Consider the following 26,671-nt stretch of genomic DNA (forward strand, 5'->3'; position numbering starts at 1 on the left):
CATAAAAGCATAGGCAACAAAAGAAAAATCTGCAGAAATAAAAGTCTGTCTAGTTGAGTTTGTGTAGGACTATAGTCCCACCAATTCAGCAGGTGAAGGCACTGCAGACCCAAAAGCTGAAAATTTCTGCAACTTATCCAGTGTGCTGGCCAGTTTTCTGTCAGTTTGACACATCTGCTCCCTCCCGGCAGCACCAATTACCTCAAAGAGGCACCAAAGAAACTCCAAATGGAGTTTGCTTTCTTTATGGCAAAAGCTAGCCATGTAGGCAAAGAAAATGCCCTTGCCTCAATTGCTACCAGACACATTCCAAACTGGACCAGCAGGATACAAGAAAGGCAACTGCCAAACTTTGCTCAGACAAGTAGAACGGTTCTTCAGAATTCCCTGCTTCACAGGAACATCGGTCAGGTATGCTAAGCCTGTAGACCAGAGGAACTTTGGGTGACTGTCCAGGCAGCTTGAGATTAGGTCATTATGTTACATTTCACCCCTTCTGGGTCTGATGGAGTTGAATACTAGGTAGTTATAGCTTTTCTCCATTATAATAAAAGATAAGTTAGGTACAAAACTTTGGACTTCCATAGTAAGTTTTTTCTCTAACTTTGTCAAATACAAATAGACTAAATATTGTAATTATAATTAAAACCTTTTTAATTATGATAAAAAGGAGAAAATGCTGTGGAATAATCATCTTGTACACTGTAAAGATTCGTCACTTGTATTGGTTTAATAAAATGCTGATTGGCCAGTAGCCAGGCAGAAAGTACAGGTGGGGCAACAAAACTAAGGATGTTGAAAGGAGAAGGGTGGGGTCAGGAGTCACCAGCCAGATACAGAAGGAACAGGAGATGAACGTGCCATGCTAATAAAGGTACCACGTGGCAGAGCATAAATACGGAATATGGATTAATTTAAAATGTAAGAGCCATTTAGTAATAAGCCTGAACTATCAGCCAAACATTTACAAGTAATCATAAGTCTCTGAATGGTTATTTGTAAACTGAGAGGCAGGAGAAATGTCTGACTACAGTAGGAACAGTAGATTCAAGTGCAGCTGCAGTACCAGTGATAAAACTTCAGAGAGGATTTGGAAACCTCAAACTAGGGATTACCTGGTCCTAGACCAGATTCCTCAAACAAGAACATCTCACACACACACAGAGAGACAGACAGGAGGGGGGGGAGAGAAAGAGAGAATGAGCAATATCTGTTGGCGGCAGCTGTCACCCCAAAAACAAGGTAAAGAAAATATACAGGACTTTGATTGTTTTACACAGGTATACATAAAGTTAAGTTTATTAATGACTATTTTTGAAGCCAGCCATTTTGTCCAATATTTAAATAACAAGCTATTTAGTATTAAAGCAGAAGATACTGCCACAGTGTGACAGAAATACAGCTCTATTCATAAACCCTTCACACAATTATATATTAAATCCTAGTTTTATTTAAGCAAGGCACCCCTACTTGTTCTAGAATATGGGGTGGCTACCCCACTGGAAAAGCAAATGAGGAGAGTCGGATTGTTTTATTTCCAACTAGACCTGGTTTAAATCAAGTGAAGCTATGAATGTCCTTACAGTCTGGACTGCTTTGATGTCACTTTATGATTTCAAACCTAACAAACAGCCTTATGATCTGTCCAAAACAAAAACAAAAAAAGATAAAGAAGGAAAGAAAGAAAAACGGTAAAGAGAGACTCAGTGAAATTTTAAATTAGCCTAAACTTCTGATACAGACAGGTGCCAACGTTAAAAGCCTTTATAGGTCAAGGCTTAGGGAGGCAGAGTGATTCTAGTGTTTCTAAAGACAAAACTGCCAAGTGACCACTTGTGCTCAATAACCTGTAGTTTGTACTTTTTTTAAATTTCTACCCCTAGGCAATCAAATACAGACAAAATTAAACACTACTTGACCAAATCACACGGCCTTATTAAAGTTCTGAAACCTTCCCTTGCTTTGGTAAGTGTCTGGTATAAATACACCACTATTTTATTTCATGAGAAATTTTATATCACAGCTCTCAGTCATAGGCAAAAACAAGCAGGAATAAGGTTCTAAAGAGCAGCATTGAATGGAAACATCTTACAACTGCAGTATATCCTCTATGACAGAAACTACGTTACAGAAACCAGACTTTTCCCGTCAGACCCAGGACTGTTTAAATGGAATTTTAAATTTGTAGCTTATTTCATAATCCTAAACTGAATCTTTCTCGACCTAAACATTCCACTGTGAATTTTCCTTCAGAGCACTGTCGTCAGATGCCCAGATCCTTTCTCTAGCGGTCACAGCCAATCAACTGGATCTTTGTATCCCATGTTCAAGAGAGATGTGCAAAGGATATGCTTCCTGCTTCATCCTGAAGATAAAAATAAATAAAAAAATAATTATTTATTCACAATAAAAGATGTTTACATGTTTTCCTACATTACTTAAAGTGACAAATTCAGCTTCACCCCACTAAACTAGTGCAAATTATCCAACAAATCAATTAATATAGATAAGGAAAATTAGACATTAGTGTATGCACAGAGCCTAGAATCCAGAAGTGAACATAAAAATATATTTTGTGGAGAACCGAGCTAAAATATGTGTTTAACAGTTACAATGTATTGATGCTTTATGTCCAAAAAATATATTACCTGTGTTTTTAAAAGACAGTAAGTTCCTTAAAGAATCCATCACCACATTCAAAAACAACTAAAGTGCTATATATTGAATACATGTAAACATTTAAGGAAAAAGGGCACTTCGAACTCATAACTCAAGCCCTTTCTAAAAAGCCAAAACAAACAACAGAAAGCTCAAACAGCCAAATTCACTCTGAATCAATGATAGGAATGTCAGGTAGAGCACTCACCCCTCATCAGAGAAAAACTATTACAGGGACCCAAAACAGGCAACGTGCAAAGAATGACAGTGGGTGGCCAGCCCCACTGACACATGCACTACACAAGCCCACCCCTAGGGCTCAGGGAGAACCTCATAAGGGGGAGAGTGGTGGAAAGGATGAGAGCCAGACACTCAGCACGCCTGCAGGAGCAGCATCTTCTAGACTTGGGAGAGGAGGCTGCACAGTGAAATCTCAAGAGTATGGCTGCCTGTAAGACCTACATAATGTCACCATCAGGTGACATGTCAACATGGATGGAGGAAATTTCATAAGGCTGCACCTTAGATCAAGAACTATAGGCAATCAGCTGAGCTGTGATGGTGCATGCCTTTAATTCCGTCATTCAGGAGGTAGACACAGGGGGATCTCTGAGGTCAAGGCCAGCCAGGACTGTAATATACAGAAACCTTGTCTGAAACGCGCCCCCCCAAAAAAGCTATAGGCAATTCCATAGAGATGAGACCTGAAATAGGGTATCCAATCCTGAGTGCTCACCTCAAAATAAACACACAGACAACACTAAATGGACCCAGTAGGGGAAGTGTTATGTGTGCTATAAAACAATCAATGCAGTAGTCATTAATTTGAGAGGACGGAGGGGGGCATGGGAGGAACTGGACGGGAGAAGGGTAGAAAAGAATTATCTGTTGATTACAGCTATTAAAACTGTAGAATCAGTTTAAGCATACAGCATTATGTGAGGAATTATACAAAAAGAATCTATACAAAGATGATGCTTAAAGCCACCACACAATCAAATTTAAAAAATTTTTATATTGATGCTTCACAATTATTAATTAGATCTTTAGTGAAGAGAACTGTTTCTGCCATATTATCAACTAGTAAGTCTATTTTTAATTAATGTAAGTTTTTTCACAGCTGTAGCTTCATTACCTCATCATCCGGGGTTCTGTTGAACTCTTATTTTCCTTTAGGACATGAATTTAGGAACAGCTCAATATACCTATGTTCTGAATATAAAAAAAAAAAAGTTAGTTTTAGCAAAGACTAAAAGACTTAACACCCTTTTTATCCCACTTCAGAGACCAACACAAATCCTTTACCCTTTCCTAATTAGACACACACAAAGCTAAGTGTGGTGACATACACCTCTATCCCCGACTACTTGGAAGCTGGAGTGGAGGATCACTGGAGTCCCTTGAGTTTGAGATCATAGGTTCAGTAGGTTAGTCTGGATAACAGTGAGCTCCCCATCTCAAAATGATAATAATAACTGGGTGTGCTGGCCTCTATCTTTAACCCTGGGACATAGGAACCTGAGGAAAGACAACCGTGAGTCTGACACTGGTCTAGTCTACAAAGAAAGACTCTGTCCCAAGCTAAATATAAATAAACACAAAATTAAAAAAAAAAAAACCAGACATCAAGGAAAACTAAATCTAAACAGAAATAAGTAAAGCAATCAGTTTAGTAGCACTAAAGGAATGCTATTTGCCAAAGGAAAACTTCTAGGCACTTGACAGGAAAACAATGCGTCATACTCACGAACGTGGGACCGGTCCTTGAGCATAGCTGCTACGGCGTCCTCATGGGTCTTAAAGTGCACATCAGCTTCTCCAGTGGCCTTCCCACTAGAGCTGTACTCCATAGTGATCCTCACAGGCTTCAAGGGAGCAAAGAACTGAGCAGGGCCAACAAAAACAACAACAATTATGAATTGTACTTTTTTTTCCAGCGAGATGGCTCAGCAAGTAAAGGCCCTTAGCTACCAAGCCCTATACCTGAGGTTCAATTCCAGGAACCCCACATGGTGGAAAGAGAAATCTGACTCTGGCTAGGTGACTTTTGACTTCCATATACAAACCATGGTTCTCCCCACCAAAAAAAGAAAAAAAAAGATTCACACAATAGTTTTTAAAAGCTGTTGCTAAGTGCCAACAAGCCAAAATTTCCAGTCAACCATGAGAACACAATCATTACTCCACAGAATCTGCTGCTAAGCTAGGTTCAGTAGGTTAGTTGTATGAAGTGTACTTCAACTTGAGAGAGGAGTATCAGGGCACCGCCCACTGAGGCTGAGGAAAATGCAATAGGTGCAGCCTGAGTCTAAGCACCTAAACTAAAAGTAAATGGACTGAATCAACTTCCTCAAAAAACCACCTCTCCTATTCCGATGATTAACCCTACACCTTAGTTGTCTCTAAAATCCTGATTTTTCCACCTTGAATTATAATTGCTTTTTTGAAGTGCTAGGGTCAAGGATGGCCAAGCTGGCCCCAAACTCCTGGGACCACGTCCTGTGTCAGTCCCACTTCAGCTACAGAGGATGGGGACAAGCCTCTGCTGGGGTGGGATGGAGGCCTCGCCAGAAACACTGCTCCAAATTAACACAAGTTCAACTTCAGATGCACAACCCTCTGAGGCTTACTGGCACACACATTTATAATGTCTCTGAGGCTTACTGGCACACACATTTATAATGTCTTGGGCATTCGCTTGGAAAGGCAAGCCCCGCATGTGGACAAAATGGAGTGAAGGTGCAGACCCAAAGTCGACGGCCTCTGGAGGTTTCTCTGACGTCTCCTTAGGCAGTTCTGTAGAAGAAAAAAAAAATACAAGGACACAAAGCTTCCAGAGCTGTTAGCAGATAATAGATATGACCTTTAAGTCAAAATCCTCTATTCATCTTGACCCAGAGTACATGAACTTTAAAGCCAAAAACCTGAAATTTCTGCTACTTTACATCACTTAGGAACTCAAACCACTCCCAAATGAAGAATTTATCACATGTGATAATAGAATAAAGGGGCATTAATTAAACTGTAAAGTGGGCACTAAGAACAAAAAGACAGCAAACACAGCGACAGGACGACCCCAGAGCACTGGATCTATCTGTACGCACTTCCAAATTTCAAAAGACCCTAAATGTTGCTTTGGAGTCACAGATGAAAGAAAGATTTAAGGCCAAAAAAGTCCTTCGTCAACATCTCAGTCTATCCAAATCATTCCCCCCATGCCGGGCGGTGGTGGCGTACACCTTTGATCCCAGCACTCAGGAGGCAGAGGCAGGTGGATCTCTGTGAGTTCGAGGCCAGCCTGGTCTACAAGAGCTAGTTCCAGGACAGGCTCCAAAGCTACAGAGAAACCCTGTCTTGAAAAATCTAATCAATCAATCAATCAATCAACAAAAGAAACAAATCATTTCCCACTTTAGCTTAAATGCTGGCATTTTGCCTTGGTCTGTTACATTTGTACTGCACCAGCTTCTGAGCACCTACGAAATGACAGTGTAGACAGGTGGTGCCTGCGCGAAAGCCTGGTGGTCCAGAGCCACAGTGCCACAGTGGCACACAGCCATGTGATACACAAATAAACAGCCACACACACACACACACACACACACACACACACACACAAAATAGACATAATAATAAAAACTAATAAAGGACTGAAGCTTCTCTAGCAGAGGACCTGACTTCAGTTCCCAGACCATATCAGGCAACTCTCAACTGCTTTTAACTCCAGCTCTAGAAATGCCCTTTGGCCTCCACTGGTACTATCACATGGACATGGACACACATACACTAATTAAAAATAGTAATGTTTAAAACTAACAGTAGCTGTCAGCCAAGTTCAGTCAGTAATGGCACCCACCGCCAACCCTGACAACCTAGGTTCTATTCCTGGGCTCCCTAGCGGAGAGACCCGACTCTGGAAGTTGTCCTCTGACCCCCACACATGTGCATCCCCATCTGGATTCATATAGATATACATGCAAAATACATGCAAATTTTTATTTACAAATATAATTTGTGCATGTAGACTAAGTACATTGTACGCTCATATTCAATCTTTAACTCAACACCCCTATTCTGAATCTCATAATTTCATATAAGCTGACCATGAAAACAGCTCAACAAAACCTAAACATACATACAAGGCAATCCTCAGAAGAGGTAGGACCTTACCTATCTCTTTATCACTTTCAAAAGCTGTCACAGGCTGAATATCTTCATTTACTTCATGTTCTTCAAATACTACTTCTGGCTCAGTTATATATTTAGCAGAAGGAGACGACGATACCACTTTCTTTCCCTTATGAGCTCCAACATGTGTTCGAACTTCATTTCTTCTGCTTGGGAATATCTCTATGTATCTATATACAACAAAGCAAAATGAAAAGGCACAAATTAACTTTACAATAAACTTTAAAAAAATAATAATTCAGTATGTGTGGCTAGAGAGATGGCTCAGCAGTTAAGAGCTCTTGCTGCTCTTCCAGAGGATCCTTGTTCAGGTCCCAGCCCCCATATGGGGCAGCTCACAACCATTTGCAACCCCAGCACAAGGGACTCTGACATCCCCTTCTGGCATCTTGGGGCACCTGCACACACAATATACCAATTTTTTAAAAAATTAAAATAACCAGGTTATATATATGTTCCAACAGCTTATGAAACATGGATATCCAAAGACAACAGCAAGAATAAAAAGCCCACCTACACATTAATTCATGACAAGTGCTTTTGACAGAGTAGGTCAACATGATAATTTTAGTAATACTGTTGCCAAAATATCAGGCTCATTTCTGTATGTTTATGCATATGGCACTTTTTAATTAGGTAGTTTTAAATGTATGTTTTTTGAAAGAGATTATTATTATTATTATTATTTGGTTTCTCAAAAATAGGTTTTCTATGTATAACAGCCTTGGTCGTCCTGGAACTCAACTCTGTAGAACAGGCTGGCCTCGAACTCAAGACTTGCCTCTGCCTCCCAAGTGCTGGGATTAAAGGCGTGCACCACCACTGTCCAGCACTTGGGAGGTAGAGGCAGGTGGATCTCTGTGAGTTTAAGGCCAGCCTGGTCTACAGAGAAAGTTCTAGGACACAGAGAAACCCTGTCTCAAAAAACCAAAAAAGAAAGAGTAAGAGTACTGAGAGATACTGTTCAGCTTTTAAGAGATAAGACTCAGGGGGAGATGTTTTCTGCACTGACTGTGGAAAGTTCTCAGGCCACTAGAAAACTATTACATAAATCTGACCATACATAACTTCAGTCATTTTCAAGCTTCCTTTTCCAAAATGTATTTTTTAATTTTATTATTATTGTGCAAATTACTGCAGAATATTTGATCACACTGACCCCCAAAATTGCATTATTTTCTAGTTGTGGTGTGGCCTAGCACACACCTTTAATCCAAGAGCTTTCTGCTTGAATATTGTAAACAGGATTAAATAGAGTCAATTATAGGTCAAGAGGCAGAGAAGCAACTAGTCAACAGGAAGTGAACAGAAGATTATTAAGAAAAAAAACAGAGTAAGGGGGAGTCAGGAGGAAGGATGGAGACACACACAGGAAATAGAAGGGAGGGACATTCAGTTTGGGCAGAAGAGAGAGGCAGAGAAAGGTCAGCTGGGTGCTTGCTTCCTCTGTCGTTTTCACCCCAGCATGTAGTTCCCAAATCTTTATTGGTAAAAATCGAAAGACTAAGATTTTGTTAAAAACAGCACACGTGGGGCTGGAGAGATGGCTCAGAGGTTAAGAGCATTGCCTGCTCTTCCAAAGGTCCTGAGTTCAATTCCCAGCAACCACATGGTGGCTCACAACCATCTCTAATGAGGTCTAGTGCCCTCTTCTGGCCTTCAGGCATGCACACAGACAGAATATTGTATACATAATAAATAATAAATAAATAAACTTTGTTAAAAAAAAAAAAAAAACAGCACACGTGCAAGTCTGAGTGTTTGTGTGGAAGTCAAAGAACAGCGTTGTGGAGTCTGTTTTCTCTTTCAGCCCTGACATGGGTCTGGGGGTTAAGCTCAGTCCTTAGGCTAGAGAGTAGGCACTTTACCCTTCTAAGCCACCCTCCCAGCCCACGATGTATTATTTGTTTATTCACACACTAACTGCTCTTGGCCATTCAGGATAAAGGTTTTGAGGGGCTGGACTCCAAAACCCCACCACACTGGACTTTTAAGCATCTAAAACTTGAAACTAAATAAGCACATTCTTTTGTAAAGTCAGCATACCCTAAAAATTTCTTATAATAATGAAAAGCAGACAATTTTTTTGTTGTTGTTGGAGCCAGGTGGTAGTGGCACACACCCAGCACTTGGGAGGCAGAGGCAGATGGATCTCTACAAGAGCTAGTTCCAGGACAGGCTCCAAAGCTACAGAAGAACCCCTGTCTCAATAAATAAATAATTTTTTTTGTTCTTTTTCTTTCCACAGCTAACAATCTCAAGGGCTTACAGGTAGATTTTGCATAGTTAATTCTATATAAAACACTAAAAGCTATAAAGAAATTCTCCAGAACTTCACCAAGCAGCTAATGAGAAATTCAAGAATTATCCTAATACCATCAGACACAGTGGTACACACCTTTAATCCCAGCATTAGGGGTGGAAACAGGAAGATCAAAGTTTCAGGCCAGCATAGGATACAAATCAAGCTGGGGAGCCAGCGAGATAGCTCAGTGGGCAATGGCGCTGCTACCAAGCCTGACGGTGTGATTTTGATCTCAAAAACACATGCGAGAGAATGATGTCCCAGTTGTCCTGTGACTCCAAAGACAAGCTTTGGCACACGTATGCACTCATATGTATACACGCACTTAAATAGAGAAGTTTTAAGCGAATGCAAATTTAAGGCCAGCCTGGGTTCCAGGGTAAATAAATGAGCACTGTTCACTGATAAAGCACCTCACTTAGCATACACAAAGCCCTAGGTTCCGTCCTTAAGCCCCAGGAAGGACAGCTAAGAAGATCAAATGAACACCACTTCTTTGAATAACAGCAGCGGTGACACACACATTAATATTCAGGAGGCAGAGGTTCAATATAGCAAGTCTGAGCCAGTCTGGTCCATTTTGTAAATTTCAGGCTAGTCTAGGCTACGAGAAAGACCATGTGCCAATAGGTAAGAGCACTTGCTCTTTCCGAGGAGCCAGGTTCAATCCCCATCATCCATATGGTGGCGCACACCATCACTAACCCCAGTTCCACCAGATCCAACAAGAGGCATGCATGTGGTACACATATATGCACACACACAAACCAGTCACAGATAAACAAAAATAAATCAATTCGCTTAAAAAAAAAAAGTCCTTGTACCCTCCAGAAGAACCCAAGAACTCTGATCAGTTCAAGAGGATCCTGAAATACACAAGCTTTGAAAAGCTTCTTCTCCTTTTAATTTTAAAAGGAGCAAAGTAAAAGGCAACAAAACAGCCTGGAGTTGGCTCAGCAGTTAAGAGCATTTATTCTTGCAGAGAACCCTGGCTCAATTCCCAGCACCCAAATGGTGGCTCACAACCATCCTAACTCCAGTTCCAGGGGATCTGACACCCTCTTCTGACATTCCTGGGTAATAGGCATGCATGCAGTGTCCAGATAATCCATGTGAACAAAACGTAAGTAAATCTAAAAAATTTTTCTAAAGAACATTGCAAAACAGTGATTTTAAAAAGTGTAAAAATTTTTTAACCTCCAAAAATGAAGATAAGCACAGATCTCTCCTACCTCATTTTTATTATATTCTAATATGATCAGAACATGAAACACTAAACAAGACAACTGACTTCAAGAAGCTGATCACTGTATTTTTAAAAGGGGAGGGATGGATGGGCTAAGGAGAAGGCTCAGATGCTTGCTACATATGCATGAGGCTGAGTTCAGATCCCCAGTATCAATGTAAAAGCTGGGTGTGGTAACCTATCTTTGACCTCAGAGCTGGAGGGGAAGAGGGCAGAGCCAGATGGATCTCAGGGACTTGCTGGCCATCAGTCTGGCTAATCAAGCCCCAGGTTCAGTGAAGCTGAATAAGTAAGGTGGAAAGAAATTGAAGAAGATACAATATTAACTTCTGGCCTCCAACATCGTCATGTACATGCACACACAGTAATACACCACAAACACATAAAATGGAGAGAAACTGCTGGCGGTGGTGGCTCACGCCTTTAATCTAATGCCAGCACTCAGAAGGCAGAGGCAGGCCACTATGAGTCTGAGGCTAGCCTGACCTTCAGAATGAGTTCTAGGATAACTAGGGCTACACAGAGAAGCTGTTTTGAAAAAAAAATAAAAAAGAAAAAAAAGAATAAAACAAAATAAAGGAGAGGGACTGTAAAAAAATGTGGACGTGCTCTAGTTTCCTAAAATTGGTGGTATTTGTGCTACAACACATGGACTATCTGAAGGGCTTAGATCCTGGCTCACAAGTCAACTATAAAGATATTCTTGTTACAAATGGGAAAATGTGATGGACTGTGGGAGCTATGAGCAATATTTTAATAGGTGCTAATGTTGTTAAATGTTACAATATTGTGATTATGAAAGAAAACCTCATTAAAAGCACCTACTAAACAAAAACAACAAAGAAAGTTTTTGCTTGGCAGTGGTGGCAGCTGGGAGACAGAAGCAGGTGGATCTCTGAATTTGAGGCCAGCCTGTTCTACAAAGCTAGTTCTAGAACAGCCAACACTACACAAAGAAATCCTGGGTTGAAATACAAAAACAAAGGGAACACAGAACACGGCTACACTCGGATTTTAGGACTACCTGTCACTTAGACCTCACTCAACATTATCGAAGAAACGAATCTGAGTGATGAGCACTTAGTGGTTCGCTGTGGCATACCTACTTTTCTAGGTCTGGACAACTTGACATCAACGCACTCATCAAAATGACCTGGCCACCGGCTGCTCCACTCACCTGTTCCCAATCTCTTCCCTATGCTTTAGAAGCGCTTGGCTGGCCATGTCTGGTTCTTCAAACTGTACATAGGCTTCCCCTGTTTTTCTTCTTCCTCTATAGTCCATCACAAAAGTAATGTCTACTATGTTCAGTCCTAGAATACAAAAGAATTTACAAATCAGTGCTGCCAACAGCACTTTCTTCATTAGAGTTCACAAGTTTATTCATGCACTAATAAAATTTAGGTACTATTTGCCAACTTCAAAGCTGTACAAGCACAAGGACAAACAGTTATTATGTAACCCAAACCTCAGAACTTACCAGGCAAAGGCAGGAATATACAAAAGCAAGGTCAGACTTGGCTTCATAGTATGTTTGTGAAGCCCGGAGAATGTTACAAATAAACACACATGTCTGTGTGTCTGTCTCTCTCTCTCAAAGCTTTTCCACAGTCCTCCACCCCCGCCTCCTTGGGCCACTGGTTATAATTTAGGACACAAGCAAAGTTACTGACATGCACATTTAGCAGTTAGAAGTTAGATGATGCTTTTCTTCCTCCTCCTCCTACGGTGTAGCGATCAAAGGTGTGCACTGCCATACCCAGTTTAGGTGGCACTGGGATCTAATTCAGGGCTTTGCGAATGCTAGGCAAGTGTTCTACTAACTGAGCTACATCTCCAGCCCCGATGCTTTTAAGTCATGTAAATTATTATTGTCTCAGACAAATATGACCACTATTTTAAGAAAATAGTTTCTTCATAGTTAAACAAATGTCATGGAACAACTCTGAAAGTTGACATGACCCAAAGATCTGCCTGAAAGGCTGACACATCTCAGAGGTACAGAAGGAAGAACAGCACTGGGAAAGAGCGCATCAGTCCAAACACGCTATAACTGCCAAGCACCTGCAAAGAAGTCGACAATGTCTTTCTCGTTGCAGCTATAAGGAAGTCCTCTCAAGCGAACCACACCGTCATTTACCACAGGAGAAGACTTGACCTGCAGGTTCTTCATTAAGGCATCCACATCTTCATTGTTTATCTCATACACTACAGAAAAAAAGCATAAAAATGGATTCGAAACTTACATAACCAAGGAAACTCAACTTTAAAAAAATCAATTACACTGCTACTTAAATTCAAACATTAATAGTTTTAATCCTTATGAATTTCTGTCAAGAATGTATTAAGTAACATTCATTGAATATTTACTGTGTTCCAGTTATAACCTTAAAAACTGAGATTGAGCTAAGGAGACAGGTCAGTAGTTCCAAGTACACTAGAAACCATAAAATGGAAGGAGAGAATCATCTTCTTAGAATTGTTCTGTGGTATTACCTTGTGGACCCTACCACACAAATAATCAGAAAAACTATCTTTAAAAACAAAACAAAGCAGAGCTGAAGAGACAGCTCAGCAGCTAAGGGCATGTAATTTTCTCCAAGAAGACCCAATCTGGTTCACAACAGTCTACTAACTCCAGGTGCAAGGGATCTGACACCTGCCACCCTCAGGGCACCAGCATTCACTTGAACATTCCACAGACAGACAGACACGCACGCACGGCCCCCACACACACACACTTCACTTTCACAAGCTGTAAAATTAACATTTTATTTGAAAAATGCTATATAATGAAACCTAATTCTTAGTAAGCTAATAAAATCTGTACGATGTGTAACATTTAAGTATGCACCACTGTTAAAGATCACATGACAACTGCCTTGAAAAGTTTAAAGTTGGAACCAGAGCCTACACACCTTCCACATAGCGCTGCCCCATGTACATCCGGTGCTTTTCTAAGGCCTTCTGCACGTCCTGCTCGGACTCCATCTCAATTAAGGCATCACCCCTCCGTTTCCCATCTCTATTTAAGAGGAAATGGACTCCATTTTCATTGTTGCGGATTCTGCAGTCTAAAAATATATGATTAAAGTCACTTAAAAATAGAAATCAAAGTTTTGTCTCAACTTTACATATCACTACAATGCAATTTTCCAACAATGCAGGAACCAAAGCTGCCCACCAAATCTTTTCATCTTTTTCATGGACAATATATTTTTTTAAATATTTATTTATTTATTATGTATATAATATCCTGTCTGTGTGTATGCCAGCGGACCAGAAAAGGGCACCAGACCCCATTACAGATGGTTGTGAGCCACCATGTGGTTGCTGGGAATTGAACTCAGGACCTTTGGAAGAGCAGGCAGTGCTCTTAACCTCTGAGCCATCTCTCCAGCCCCTGGACAATATATTTTTATCATATTTCCCCTCCTTTAACCACTCTCCCAGATTCTTTACTTAAACCATTCAAATGCTAATGAAGGGTGGTAGAGTCTAAAAATGTTCCAAGTAAAAAAGATCTGTGGTGCATGCCTTTAATCCCAGCACTTGGGAGACAGAGGCAGGCGGATCTCTTGAGTTTGAAGGCAGCCTGGTCTACACAGGGAGACCCTGGGAGAGGCAGCCCCCCCCCCCCAAAAAAAAAAAAAAAGCAAACCAAGCACAGAAGCTCATCACTCACTGCCCAGCCATTAAATGACAACTTGTTTAATCCTAATCGCCTTCCTTTGAAAACATATCCATAAAGTACTTGCTACAAAAATAATCACTACAATAATCTAACCTTGCCCCCTTTCCCGACACCAAAAGACAACTTTATACTGCCCATTTCTTATCATGGAAACCCAAGACATAGGCAATCAGGGGCTTACAGAACATCAGACCCACATGACACCATCGAGTTTACAGTGGCTGATACATTTAGTTTAAGAGGAAAATATAAAATCACAGTCAGAGGAATAATAAAAACTAACCACACACTAGGAAATCCCCCAAATGTATTAATAGGAGGACTCAGTGCAACTTATCTAAATGCATGACAAGAGCAGCTTCTACAGATTCCCATGGACATAGTCAAGCACATAGGAAAACAAGTGTTAACTGATCTCACACTCTGTCATTTTAACATGACTTCAAGTATGTACTACATATAGCACCCACAGTGTTATGGTATGAAGAGGTAACCCGTCCTCACCCTGAGAGAGAGAGCTGCCTTCAGAGCATCTAGACTTGGATTTTTGTAGGACTACCTTCCACTCAGACCAAGCTACTTCCTTAAAACACATACCTTAAAAGACATACCTGAGAAAAAGTTAAGAACATCCTCCACAGTGCAGGACCAAGGCAGTCCCTGAGCTCGAATGAGATAGACATCATCCACCTCCTGGCCTAACTTGGATGGGCTCAGTTCGTACTCAGGGAGCGGCGGGAGGTCTTCCAGGTAGTTAGTTTTGGACTCCTTTCAAGAAAAAAGAATTGTAAAAGCATTTCTTGGACAACCTGCTTAGAAAATGCTTACATCTCCAAACAGATGCACACGAGATTACTTCAGGTAGAAAGCACACTTCTCACCTTCTGCTTCTGTTTCGGTTTTGAGAGTGTCTCTCCATGTGGCCCAGGCCGCCCCAACCTCACCATAATCCTCCTGCCTCAGCCTCCAGAGTGCTGGCTATAGTCTTGCTATATACCAGTGCAGCTTTGTTTGGGGTTTATATTTGATAGCCTAAGATAACATACAAGTATGTTCTGGAGGTAGTACATGCACTGAAGCCACCACTGCCTTCCCAACACTGGCAGTAAGAGTGCGTCCATTAAAATCGGTACAACAGCTCCTTCAATTGACTATACTTAAGGGCCCCATACACACAAATCACATCAGGCCATCTCAAAGCACTGACTATCTAGAACAAGGTTAGATACTGAACAAGATGCCTTAAGTGTTATAATTAAAATACAAAGTATTTTAAAATTTCAAAAAATACAGAAAAAAGAATAAACACACAAGATGGCCTTACAAGAGTTATAAAATATAAGACTTTCCGACTTGAAAAAATGGCTATCTCATTTGTCTAAACTGGACAGTAAAAGTAAGAGTCAGACTCTGCCTGGCAAAGAGAACTCAGGGCCACACAGTAGCCGATGATGGCCTTGCGTGTTGGACTCCATGAAGGATACTTAACTCTGTAGGCAAAGGAAGTTAATAAAGAGACATTGAGATGTGGATAAAAGATGAACGTGAGAACAAGAGGATGCTGGAAAGAACATCAAAGGCTGAGACACTCACTGCTACTTTCCCGAGTTTTCCCAGAATTCCATAAACATCAGGCTTTTGCAGAGAAGGGCAGCAGAAAGTATTGGGCCGGGATTCAAATCAATTAGCTCAGCTACTGGCAGACATGAGCCATGCAGATTAACCTCCCAAATATCATAAATTCAAGCAGACGCAAAACTGAATTAAGATAAACATGGCCCGTGGCATCAGGGGGTAGGGAGACCAAAAGCGTGCGGGCACTTCCCCCGATTCCACCTAAGACGCGAAAGCGAAACGCTTCACATACAGAGGACAAAATAGTTGCAATATGAATTTTTTAAACGTCTTTCTTAAGAGAAGGGAAACGATAAAGAATGAGAGCGCAGGTTCACATCTGTGGCCCCTAAACCCTCACCCACGGTCCCCTCGCCCAATACTCGTTGCCCCCCCCAGCTTCCCACGGTCTCCCCTGAGCTCCCCGCATCCGCGGACACCCGCGGCCCGAAAGGCCCTTCTGTCAAGACAAGTGGACTTGCAGAGGTGACCTTCAGTCAGGTGGACGGCCGCCCGCTCCCCGCGGACGCGGGAGAGGGGCGCGCGGGGTCCGTCCCCAGGTTAGCCCACGTTCCCGTGCGCGCGGGGCTGCGCGTCGGTGGCCGGCCGAGGAGGCCCGAGCCGCCCGGCCTACCGATCCCACCACACGGCCGGCCCCGACCCTCCGCGGGCTCCGGCCTCTCAGCTTCCCCTCCGGCGGGCAGAAGGCTAAGGAGGGGACGCGGGATGGGGGGCGTCGGGCGGCCCCCCCAAAACCTACCATGGGCCCGGCGGGAAACAAGGCCTCAACATTCACCCCAGCCACACTTACACTGCCCAACCGCCCAACCGTCGGAGGGAACAAAACAAGGAGAAAAGCCGGGGCCGGGAGAGCGTCCCTTGTTCCCGTGCCCAATAGGAGGACGGAGCGGGAGGGAGGCGGGGGTGCGGCGCGTGCCGCGGATCCCCGGGCGCGCACGCGAGGCGCACGCGGACGGCGCGGACGGGCACGGGCGCGCGGCCGCCACCTACCTGGCTGTAGCCGCGCGCCGGGCCCACGGCGGCCGCCAGCGACGGCGGGAGCAGCGGGGCGCGCAGGGCCGAGTAGGAAGCGGCGGCGGCCGCGGCGGCGGAGGGTCGGGCAGGCACGGGACCCGCCAGTCTCTCGGCGGCCGCGGGCCCGAGCTGCAGGCCGCGCGTCTGCGAGGCGGTGGCCGCGGCGGCCCCGAGCAGCAGCAGCAGGCGGCGGCGGCCCGAGACGCCCGACGGGAAGGTGCCGGCGGCTGAGTAGAAGGGCAGGCAGGCGGCGCCGGTGCGCTGGCAGCTGCTGCAGTTGCAGCCGCAGCCCCGGAGCAAGGCCCCTAGAACCCAGCGCGTCCCGGCCATGGGATCCGGAGGCGGTGCGGGGCCCGGTGGTGGCCGCTGTGGCGTGAGCCGAGGGAAAGCGGAATCCAGGGCGGGGGAGGGGGCACCGCGCACATGCGCCGCGCGCTCCGGGGGCTGAGACCGAGGCTGGGAGGTGAGAGAGCGGCTCCGCCTGGGCTCCGCCCTGGGGGCGGGGCTGTCTGGCCGGTAGGGGTGCGGCCGGAGTGACCTGAGAGCTTCGGTCCAGGTCAGGGTAGAGCTGAGAGGTTTCTGGAAGGAATGAGATATCCAAAACGTGTTGGGACGATGCTGAGGGGCCGTTGGTACCCTCAACCTTGAGATAGGTACAGAAGGCCAACTCTGATGGGAACTGCAAGAACTGGTTTTAAATTGTGTGTGGATAATTTATGTTATATAAAATCTCTATGTATAATATATATAGTATGAAGCCTTAAGACAGCAAAATCACAAGTGTATTATGAAGCCTTCCTTAGTAAGACAGCATAATCGCAAGTGGACATGCAGAGAGCTCACATAAATAAATGATGGGTGGTTGTTCAGTTTTCCTCCTGTGGCCAGGACCTGTCGAAGGCAAAAAAGATAAAGACGAATGAGAGTTCTTAGATTTAAAAAAAAAAAAAATGGGGAGGCTGGTAGTGTGGGAGAAATCTCTGGCGGGGGAGGGGGGGGATGTAGCTTGGTGGCAGGTGGCCCTACCTTAAACTTCACTCTGTAGACCAGGCTGGCCTCAAACTCAGAGAGCTCCACCAGCCTCTACCTCTTGAGTGCTGGGATTAAAGGAGTGCACCACCACTGCCCAGCCGAAAAAAAAGAAGAAGCTTTCTATCATGAAAAATTTCAACACATTTTCAAAATTCAGCTCTTTTAATTTCTAGAAATAAATCGATGTCAAAAGCGGCATCCACTGTCCCCTTTTGCCCCACTGCTGGCTAGCTCTAAAACATTTTCCCATAAGGTAAAATGTGTAATGGTCGACTTATGGTATTCATCTTAAACCAATACAGACTTTTTATTTAAATGTGTTGTGTGTCTATGGACACCAGACAAGGGCATTGGATCCCCTGGCACTGGAGTGAGAGGTGCTTGGTTGGAAACCATCTTGTGAGTGCTGAGGATTGAACCTGGGTCCTAGGAAAGAGCAGACAACGACCTTGAACACCAAGCCGTTTCTCCAGTCCCATAAAGTAACATGATGACATTAGACTCTTAGGTATTCAAGATTATTTTATTTCAGCTTTAGCTTGTTTACCCTGGGCTACTTGTAAATAAGGAAAGCTAAGTGTTTCCTAGATAAAAACCTTTCTCTGCCCAAGAAGAAAGAACAGAAAACCTGACTGGTTTGTGGTCTTTATACCTGAACTGTCAAAGAGAAGAGGCGTTTTCTCATTTCATCTGTGAGACAGAAATCCTAGCTCATTGGTTCTTAACCTTCCTAAGACTGCGACCCTTTAATACAGTTTCTCATGTGGTGCTGACTCCCAACCCTAAAATTATGTATATTGCTACTTTATAACTGTAATTTTGCTAGTTATGAATTGTGATGGATTAATATCTGTGTTTTCCGATGTGTTTAGGTTACCCCTGGGAAAGAGTCATTTGGCAGTCTCAGGGCCATGACCCACAGGTTGAGAATCATCCTGGAGGTTTGTCTGCCTTTTTTCTCTCTTCTTTCCAGTTCTCAGGGTGCGTCCTAGAGATGCCTCCCAAGCCCTAGGTCAGAAACTGTCCTCTGAGTTATATATTCCCAGCCAGATCCTACTAAATGTTTCCTTTTTAGTGCATCTATTTGTTCACTGTGTATGGGGAGGGTTGCAGGTGCCATGGCATTTGTGTGGGGATCAGAAGATAGCCAGGGACTCAGTCCCCTCCTTCCATGTGGATCATCGGGATGGAAATCTGATAGTTGGGCTTGGCAGCAAGAGCTTTATCCACTGAGCCATCTCTCTGGCCCCCTAAATTTTTCTTTCAAGAAAGAAGATGGATTATCCCTACATTGCAGATTACCATCCTAAAGTGCAATCTACTTCTATTCCTCTTCCCTTTTTGTATATGTGTGTGTGTGCTTGTGGAGGCCAGAGGGCAGCCTCAGCTGTCATCCTGTCACTCTTGACCTTATGTTTTAGCCAGGGTCCCTCACTGGCCTGGAGCTCCCTGCTTCCACTGACTTGACTGTGTCTCTCTACCTCCTGGTATAGTATACACCCTGGGGTCATGGATGCATACTAATGTGCCTGGCTTTACACTGGTGTTAGAGATCGGAACCCAGGTCACCATCATCACATAGCACTTTACCCTCTACCCTCTGACCCATCCCATCGACTACTCTTTTTATGTGGGTTTTCAAGACAGGATTTCTCTGTGTAACAGCCCTGGCTGTCCTGGAAGTTTCTTTGTAGACCAGACTAGCCTTGAACTCACAGAGATCCATCTGCTTCTGCCTCCTGAGTGCTGGGATTAAAGTCATGTATCACTACCACCTAAGATTTCTCTCTTTTTTTTTTTAACTAGGTGCAGCAATCATCCAAAATGTGTTAATCAAAATTACCAAAACCCAAAATACATAGAAGGATAACTTACGGCTTTTTTTGTATGTTTGTATGTTTTGTATGTTTGAGACAATGTCTTACTATGTAGCCCTGGCTGTCCTGGAACTCACTATGTAGACCAGCCTACCCTTGAACTCAAGAGATCTCGTGCCTCTACCTCCCGGGTACTGGGGTTAAAGGTCTGTACTAACCCACCCAGTTTTTAATCAGGAATAAAACCAAGGATTCAAATTAAAAACTCCTTTTTACTTACAGGAAGTTGGGAAGATTCTAAAGGAGAAAAGAAGCCAGAGACTTGTTCAGTTGCCTAACAAACATACGCTGTTCGTTTTCTGTCCCACGTGCAGTGCTGTGTGTGCCTTGTGCATCCAGAGATGTCACCAGCTTACAGGTGAACTATAAAGTGATGTTTGCCTGGGTGCATGTCTGGATTTACCATGTCTACAGAGGAAATGGTAGTTTTGTAAATTAAAACTAAGAACGTTTTGGGACATTGTAGCACTGCCAGGCACGGTGGCACAAAACCCAAGCAGTCGGGAGGCAGAAGCAGATCTCCGTGAGCTGGAGGCCAGCCAGGACTACTTAGCAAATTGTGAGTCAGCCAGGGCTGCCACAGAACTGTTTCAAAACAAAGAAACATTTGTTTAAGACTTCACTATTAGATTAGTGGTGTGTGTGTGTGTGTGTGTGTGTGTGTGTGTGTGTGTGTGTCTACAGCAAGCACTCAATCCCTGGAGCATCTCTCTAGCCCATGGTACTCTTTTTCATAATAGTTTGTAATATGATGACAGAAAGCAGAAGGCAGAAGAGATGGAAAAATAAAAATGAAAGACCCCAAGAGGTTATTTGGAGGTGAAGAAAGGGGTAAGGCACTCCAGGAAGTAAGGTCAAAAAGTTGAGTTCTGTCTGGATCAAATTTGATGCTATCGAAGTGGTGTTGAAGGGTTTGGCTGATAAGGACTAAGTAACAGGAGAAGCCAGGCAGGCTTGCTATATGGTGAGTTCCAAGGAAGGCAAAAAAGCTCAGGTACAGAGATAACTTCATCTGTAAGTTAGTCATAAAACACTGTTTTCTGGTTCTGTTATAGCAGTCTCTTAGGCATAGAGCTGGCCTTCCTTGACCTCTTTGCAGGTAAAGCTGGTCTGCATTGTTAGAAACACTAGTTGGGGGAAGGAAGGAGAAAAACAATCCCTCACAGCTCCACAGAACTTTTTTCTATGACCTGGGGCAGGGGGAGAGAGAGAGAGAGAGAGAGAGAGAGAGAGAGAGAGAGAGAGAGAGAGAGAGAGAGAGAGAGAGAGAGAGAGAGAGCGAGCGAGCGCTCTCTCTGGTCGCTAATAAATGAGTTCATTTTATTGTCTTTGCCCTTCCATTGTGAGAGGTGAGCATGCTCTTCCTCTGATGTGTAATGAAGCCGAATTCAGCTCAAAGGACCCCCCCACCCCGCCATACACAACCCTCTTTGCATTTGAAAGGAACTAGAAATCCTGAGCCACACTTGGCAACAAGCCTTGGGTGGCAGAAGGAATGAAAGTCAAACACTGTAAAGACAGGGCACCCATTTGTGTAACCTTGGGGTGAGGTGCTACTCAACATCCAAGATTAAAGGAGTTTATTAGGTTGAATGGGTGCAAAAAAGCTTTAAGAATTGAGGCTACCAGTTATTTCCAGGAAAAGTCAAAGAAATAGTGTTATCACCGCCTTCACGCCCTCATCCTTTGGAGAGAGCACCTGGTCCTCGTCACATACTTGAACTCATCGCTGGTACAGTGATGTGCATCTTAGTTCAGCTTTATCAGTTGGCTTAAGTTCGCTAGGAACAAATCTACACTAAACCGTTTTTGTCTCCCGTAGATCCCCTCTGCGAAGGAATAAAAGACACTTATTTCTGATTGACAGCTGACAAACGCTGCCACATCTCTGGTTAATATTGTACCAGGCCTCTGGGAAAGACAGCAGTTGGTTACTTATTTGAATGAAATGTTCTGTCAAGAAAGAATAATTTCAATATAAAGTAAAATGGATATTTTATATTATTTTTAATTACATTTTGTTAATTTTGCAGAGTTAGGGCAGGAGCATATGGAGGTCAGAGGACAGCTTGCCAGAATTGGTTCTCTTTGTCCACCATGTGGGTCTCAGGGATCAGGTTGTCCGATTTGGCAGCAAGCACCTTTGCTGACCCATATTTTTCTTCTTGAGCCTGAGACTTGCTGAGTCAGCATTACTATAAGAAGAGCAGTCTGGGGATACTTAGAAAATGGAACGATGGGGTATGGCATCTTCTAGCTCTAGCCTTGCTCATGAAGGCAGGGTGAAAGAGGTGTTTGCTGTTTGGCCGCTGAGCAGTCCTGTCTTCCTGTTTCTCCTAGAATGGCAAACAGTAGTTTATAACCATCTAGCCCCAGCTACAAAATATAAAAGAACTATGAACTCTGGCTCAATAGGAACCATCCTCAGTAATCACTTCTACATAGATAAGATATAAACGGTGAAACTGCAAAAGTGTATCTGCACACATGCAAAGCATGTGTGTGCACTAAACAGTGCTTCTACCCTCGGTTTAGTGCAGAAATACAAGTGTGTGCGCACAGTGGTTGCTTCTACCCTCAGCTTACTCTAGTGCAAAAATGTATCTGCACACATACTAGACTGTGTGTGCATGGTGTTTGCTTCTATCCTCAGCTTGCTCTGGAGAAAGAGCGTATCTGCACACATACAAGCGTGTGCACCCTGCTTCTATCCTCAGCTTGCTCTGGAGAAAGAGCGTATCTGCACACATACAAGCGTGTGCACCCTGCTTCTACCCTCAGCTTGCTCTGGAGAAAGAGCGTATCTGCACACATACAAGCATGTGCACACTGCTTCTACCCTGAGCTTGCTCTAGTGTCATCCAGCCCTCAAGGCAGATGTTCCCACTTTATTGTGAATTCCTTTCCGGATGGTCCTACAGTGTGTTTTCATGTCAATTTGGTGATTCCTCCGTACCTGGGGTTCCAGACAAGTTTTGCACCTGCCTGCTAAGCTGCAGTGCTCCCACACTGAGAGAAAATGAAAAGGACACACAATAGGTGTAAGAGAGAGCTTGTATTACACGGAACAGAGGACGCTGAGGAAAGGCACAGATGAGAGCCAGCAGTGAATCCGTGAGGACATCGGAAAGAATGCCCTCCTCCTGCAGGGACTTAAATTCTTTTTCCTCGGCAAAGAAGCTGCCCTACATCCTCTTATACCAAGCTAAATGATAAACAAATATTCCAGCAGAGTTGGAGAGAACAAACATACAAATAAAACACAAGACTTTAAAACTAGGCCTGCGGTGTTGGCGCACACCTTTAATCCCAGCACTCGGGAGATGGGGCAGGCCAATCTGTGTGAGTTCGAGGACAGTCTGGCTACAAAGTAAGATCTAGGACAGCCAGGGCTACACAGAGAAACCCAATCTCAAAAAAAAAAAATCAAAATGAAAACAAAAGCAAAAGACTTTAAATCAAGACATTTTCATATGGCTGTATCACATCTACCTTTGTGACTTTGATCAAGGAATTTATTTCTCTGAACTTTGTTTCCTAATTATAAATGCTAGCTGCTAAATTATATTGCTAACTATCCCATAGTGTGATGAGGTACCTCGCACATAGGAAGACCTGGAAACTGGTAACTATCGTTATTTTGTTATTGTTAAAATAGTAACGGTAGCAGTATTGTGTTTCTTCCCTCCAATCCCATCTCAGTGTTTACTTGTTGATAATCTGTCTTGACTCCAAAAGGGTATAAGGCAGCTAACATAAAAAGAAAACAAATTTTCTTTTAAACAACGTCTATAAAAAAAAAAAAAAGGAACTGTCAAGCTTAAGTTATGCTTCAAGAGGCCTGTTTAGCAAGCATATCCAGCATGTGGGACAGGAATATGCCCAGCTGGACAGCAGCACATAGGAGGTGGGATGTGGGTTTGGGGTTTGCATTGACTTCGTTTGGTTTTTTTGAGATGGGATTTCACTCTTGCCCACAGTAGCCTGAGAACTTGCTAGGTTGTCCAGGCTTGTCTTGAACTTGCAGGGAACATCCCACTTCAGTTTCCTGAGCGCTGTGATTATATATCTGCATCATGGTTTATTTGTAACATCTCTAGCCAAAAAAAAAAAAAAAAAAAACTGCAAACAGCCAATGTAAATTAGATTCTTATTAATTCTAAATTAGATCAGACTTTTCCCTAATGAACATAGAAACATACATCTTTAATTTGTTTTGTTTTGTTTTGTTTTCTAAGACAGGGTTTCTCAGTAACTATGGAGCCTGTCCTGGAACTAGCTCTGTAGACCAGGCTGGCCTCGAACTCACAGAGATCCACCTACTTCTGCCTCTTGAATGCTGGGATTAAAGGCATGCGCCACCACCACCGGAAACATTTTAAAACTTTTATTCATGTGCATAGGTGCCTGTGTACGTGTACGCCCGTGCTGTCAGAGGCCAGAGAGGTATCATATCTCCGGGAGCTGGAGCTTCAGTCAGCTGTGACCTGTCTGACATGGGTACTGGGACACTTGGGTCCCCTTCAGGAGCGGCAAGCACTGTTAGCCACTGAGCCATCTATCTCTTCAGCCCAGACACTTGAGCTTTTGAACAATCTTCCTGTGTGGTTTTTAACTGCATTTGTAGGCTCCTTTTATAACCAACACAAGAAGCAGGAGGAAGTACCCTTACAGTCATTTATGTTGTCATTTAAACAAAAGTCTGTGTAGGATGACATGGGAAATGATTCCACTGGTGTATAGCTCTACTCTGCTGGGCTGTAGTCATTTACACATCAGTTCATTCTCTCTGCTGCTTTAGGGAGAGTGGAGCTGCCGCCACGAGCATGACTGTGGGGCTCAACTCAGGGCAGATGCAAGACAAATGCTCACCACAGAGCTACACAGCAGCCCCCTCCACCTAGCACAATAACCATAATTTGATCTAGATTTCAGGATGGGACCAACTGGAATTAACAGATTTGGTTTGGTTTTGTTATTGTTTCTATGTGGCTCAGTGTAGACCAGGCAGGTCTCAGAATTCTCAATGTAGTTCAGGTTGGCCTTCATGTCAGAGACACTTGCCTCTGCCTTCCGAATGCCAGGATTAAAGACGTGTGCTACCACACCAGGGTTGGTAGGTTTTTTTGTTTGTTTTGTTTCTATGAACATAAAATAGTTGGGAACCTAAGTTATCATAAGAACTGTTCCCAGAAATTTCCAAGAAAGCTAATTATACCCCCTCCTACTGCCACCATCCATGACACTCCTAATACTCTGTGGGCATCGCCTGAAGTTCTTATCTCCATTAAATGTGTCTACTGATGGCATTTTAGCACTGTACCCACCCGTGCTAGAATCTGGCCCCTTGCAGCCCGCCCACAAGGGTCTGTCATTTTGTCACTCACTGGAGCTCTGTTACAGACGGTGACTCTGACCTGATCCTCTTCAATGACATGGAGTCAGGAGTTATCTCTTCTGAGATAATTCCTTCCAGAAATGATAATGCACGCTTTCTGTACTGCAGAAATTTGTAAAGGAATATAACCCTTTCTTTCAAAGTTCTCGGTCGCACAGCGTGGCAAACAGATGTCGAGTATGGAAACAAACTGTAGCGGAATGCAATTCGTAATTAGTTGCCGTAATAAAATTTCCTTAGGATGCCATTGGACTTCAAAGGAGGGGCATTTCACACGCTTATGGAATGGAAGATGACAAGAGTTGACATCAAAGTTGGATTGTAAAGAAATAAAGATTAACAAAATAAAAGAGAGACTTGCTATCCAAAGCCCAGGGAATTCCTCCCCACCCCAGAGAACCTGGAGAAGTCAGTGAATTTCAAATGGTTTATAGCAGGGATTTGGGGCTGGCTGGTGGAAGTAGGAACAGTAAAAGGCCTCACGCACGCACAGGTATGAGTGTGTTTTCTTTGTAGTGTTGGGCTCACACCCAAGGCCTTGGTCACGCTGGGTAAGAGCTCTACCACAGAAGGTCATCTTTAGCCTTTATGTTTGAAGCACTTGAACTTTATCTGGAAGAAGATGGAAGGGTTGCATATTGAAGTAGGAAGTGAAGAAAACTAGATTTATCTTTAGAAATACAGTGGATTCGAGGACGGACTGTAGAAAGATGAGAGACCAGAGGTAGTTGGAGGGCTGACGCGGTAACTCGGAGGAAAGCAGGCCTAGCGCAGGAGAGCGATGTCAAAAGCGGTATCCACTGTCCCTGAAGAATCATACCCTGAGAGAGCTTTTTCTAAGTCCTCCAGCAACCTGGCAAAGGCTGCCAGGAAAAGCAGCCAGCGGAGGTGTTAGTGGGAAAAGCTCTAATCCTCCTTGTCCTAAACGGGGAAAATAAATGGGCTCGTTAGGCTGTGCCAGAGCATAATAAAGTCTTTGGGAAGAAAAAAGTATTAAGGATTATTGAAAGATGCTAATTCAGCTTAATCCCCTTTACAGTATCCTCTGCCCAAGAGTGACTCCATCTATGGTGAATAATCCCAATAGCAGAGGAGCAAGCCTGTATGTCCCAGGAAAAACATGAGCTTTTCTGGCACGGAGGGGGAGGAGAGGAGGAGGAGGAGGAGGAGGAGGAGGAGAGGAGGAGAGGAGCCAGAGGGAGAATGGAGGGTTATTCAATAAGACTTGCAAGTACGGCTCCCAGGTGCTGCCTAGATTTTCCCATTGATGTCATTTCACTCTCATCACGAAATTCATCTGTGATTTGAGGACAGGTTTTACAATGGGTAAAGGAAGTGATTCCCTAAGGCACTTGTGGGGCCAGGAAGCAAAGCTTTTCTTCTCTCAGCCCCTCCCTACCCTAACATATCATAGGGTCTCAAATCCACCATTAGCATTTCTGAAGACATTAAGTCACATTAAGGTGTTAATGACCTATCAGATAGCCTTCATCCTAGCATAGGGACCCTAGGAATTACAGAACAACCAGCAAACGGTCCCTTGAGATGCCCAGCCGGATTCCTAGCAATTGTCCCAGGGGGCTTAATTAAATGTATTAAGGCCCAGAGTTTGTTCAAAATACAA

The 26,671-nt window shown here is 43.6% G+C and overlaps 1 protein-coding gene and 1 long non-coding RNA gene across 4 annotated transcripts; one reads left to right on the top strand and one right to left on the bottom strand.

Annotated features, from left to right (window-relative positions):
* Positions 1-1,281: 1,281 nt before the first annotated feature.
* Positions 1,282-17,172, bottom strand: Grsf1 (G-rich RNA sequence binding factor 1). 3 transcript variants are annotated; one of them, XM_050149622.1, is made up of 10 exons: positions 16,717-17,172; positions 14,703-14,859; positions 13,316-13,471; positions 12,462-12,605; positions 11,575-11,710; positions 6,829-7,016; positions 5,333-5,454; positions 4,406-4,541; positions 3,794-3,870; positions 1,282-2,365 (listed from the first exon to the last, which is right to left on the bottom strand). In XM_050149622.1, the coding sequence occupies exons 1-9, from the start codon at positions 17,068-17,070 to the stop codon at positions 3,821-3,823; spliced, it is 1,443 nt and encodes a 480-aa protein (XP_050005579.1). In that variant the 5' UTR covers positions 17,071-17,172; the 3' UTR covers positions 1,282-2,365; positions 3,794-3,820. The 3 variants fall into 3 exon arrangements, with proteins under 3 accessions (XP_050005579.1, XP_050005581.1, XP_050005580.1); XM_050149624.1 differs by lacking the exon at positions 16,717-17,172 and adding an exon at positions 16,466-16,710; XM_050149623.1 differs by lacking the exon at positions 16,717-17,172 and adding an exon at positions 14,973-16,041.
* Positions 17,173-19,330: 2,158 nt separating this feature from the next.
* LOC126506239 (uncharacterized) lies at positions 19,331-21,653 on the top strand. The gene is made up of 2 exons (XR_007593155.1): positions 19,331-20,007; positions 21,472-21,653. It is a non-coding gene; the product is annotated as an uncharacterized lncRNA (long non-coding RNA).
* The last annotated feature ends 5,018 nt before the right edge of the window (positions 21,654-26,671 follow it).

This window comes from Alexandromys fortis, unplaced genomic scaffold (assembly GCF_014885135.2).
Source record: "Alexandromys fortis isolate MF-2015 unplaced genomic scaffold, M_Fortis_MF-2015_v1.1 scaffold_0, whole genome shotgun sequence".
Classification (NCBI taxonomy): Eukaryota; Metazoa; Chordata; class Mammalia; order Rodentia; family Cricetidae; genus Alexandromys; species Alexandromys fortis.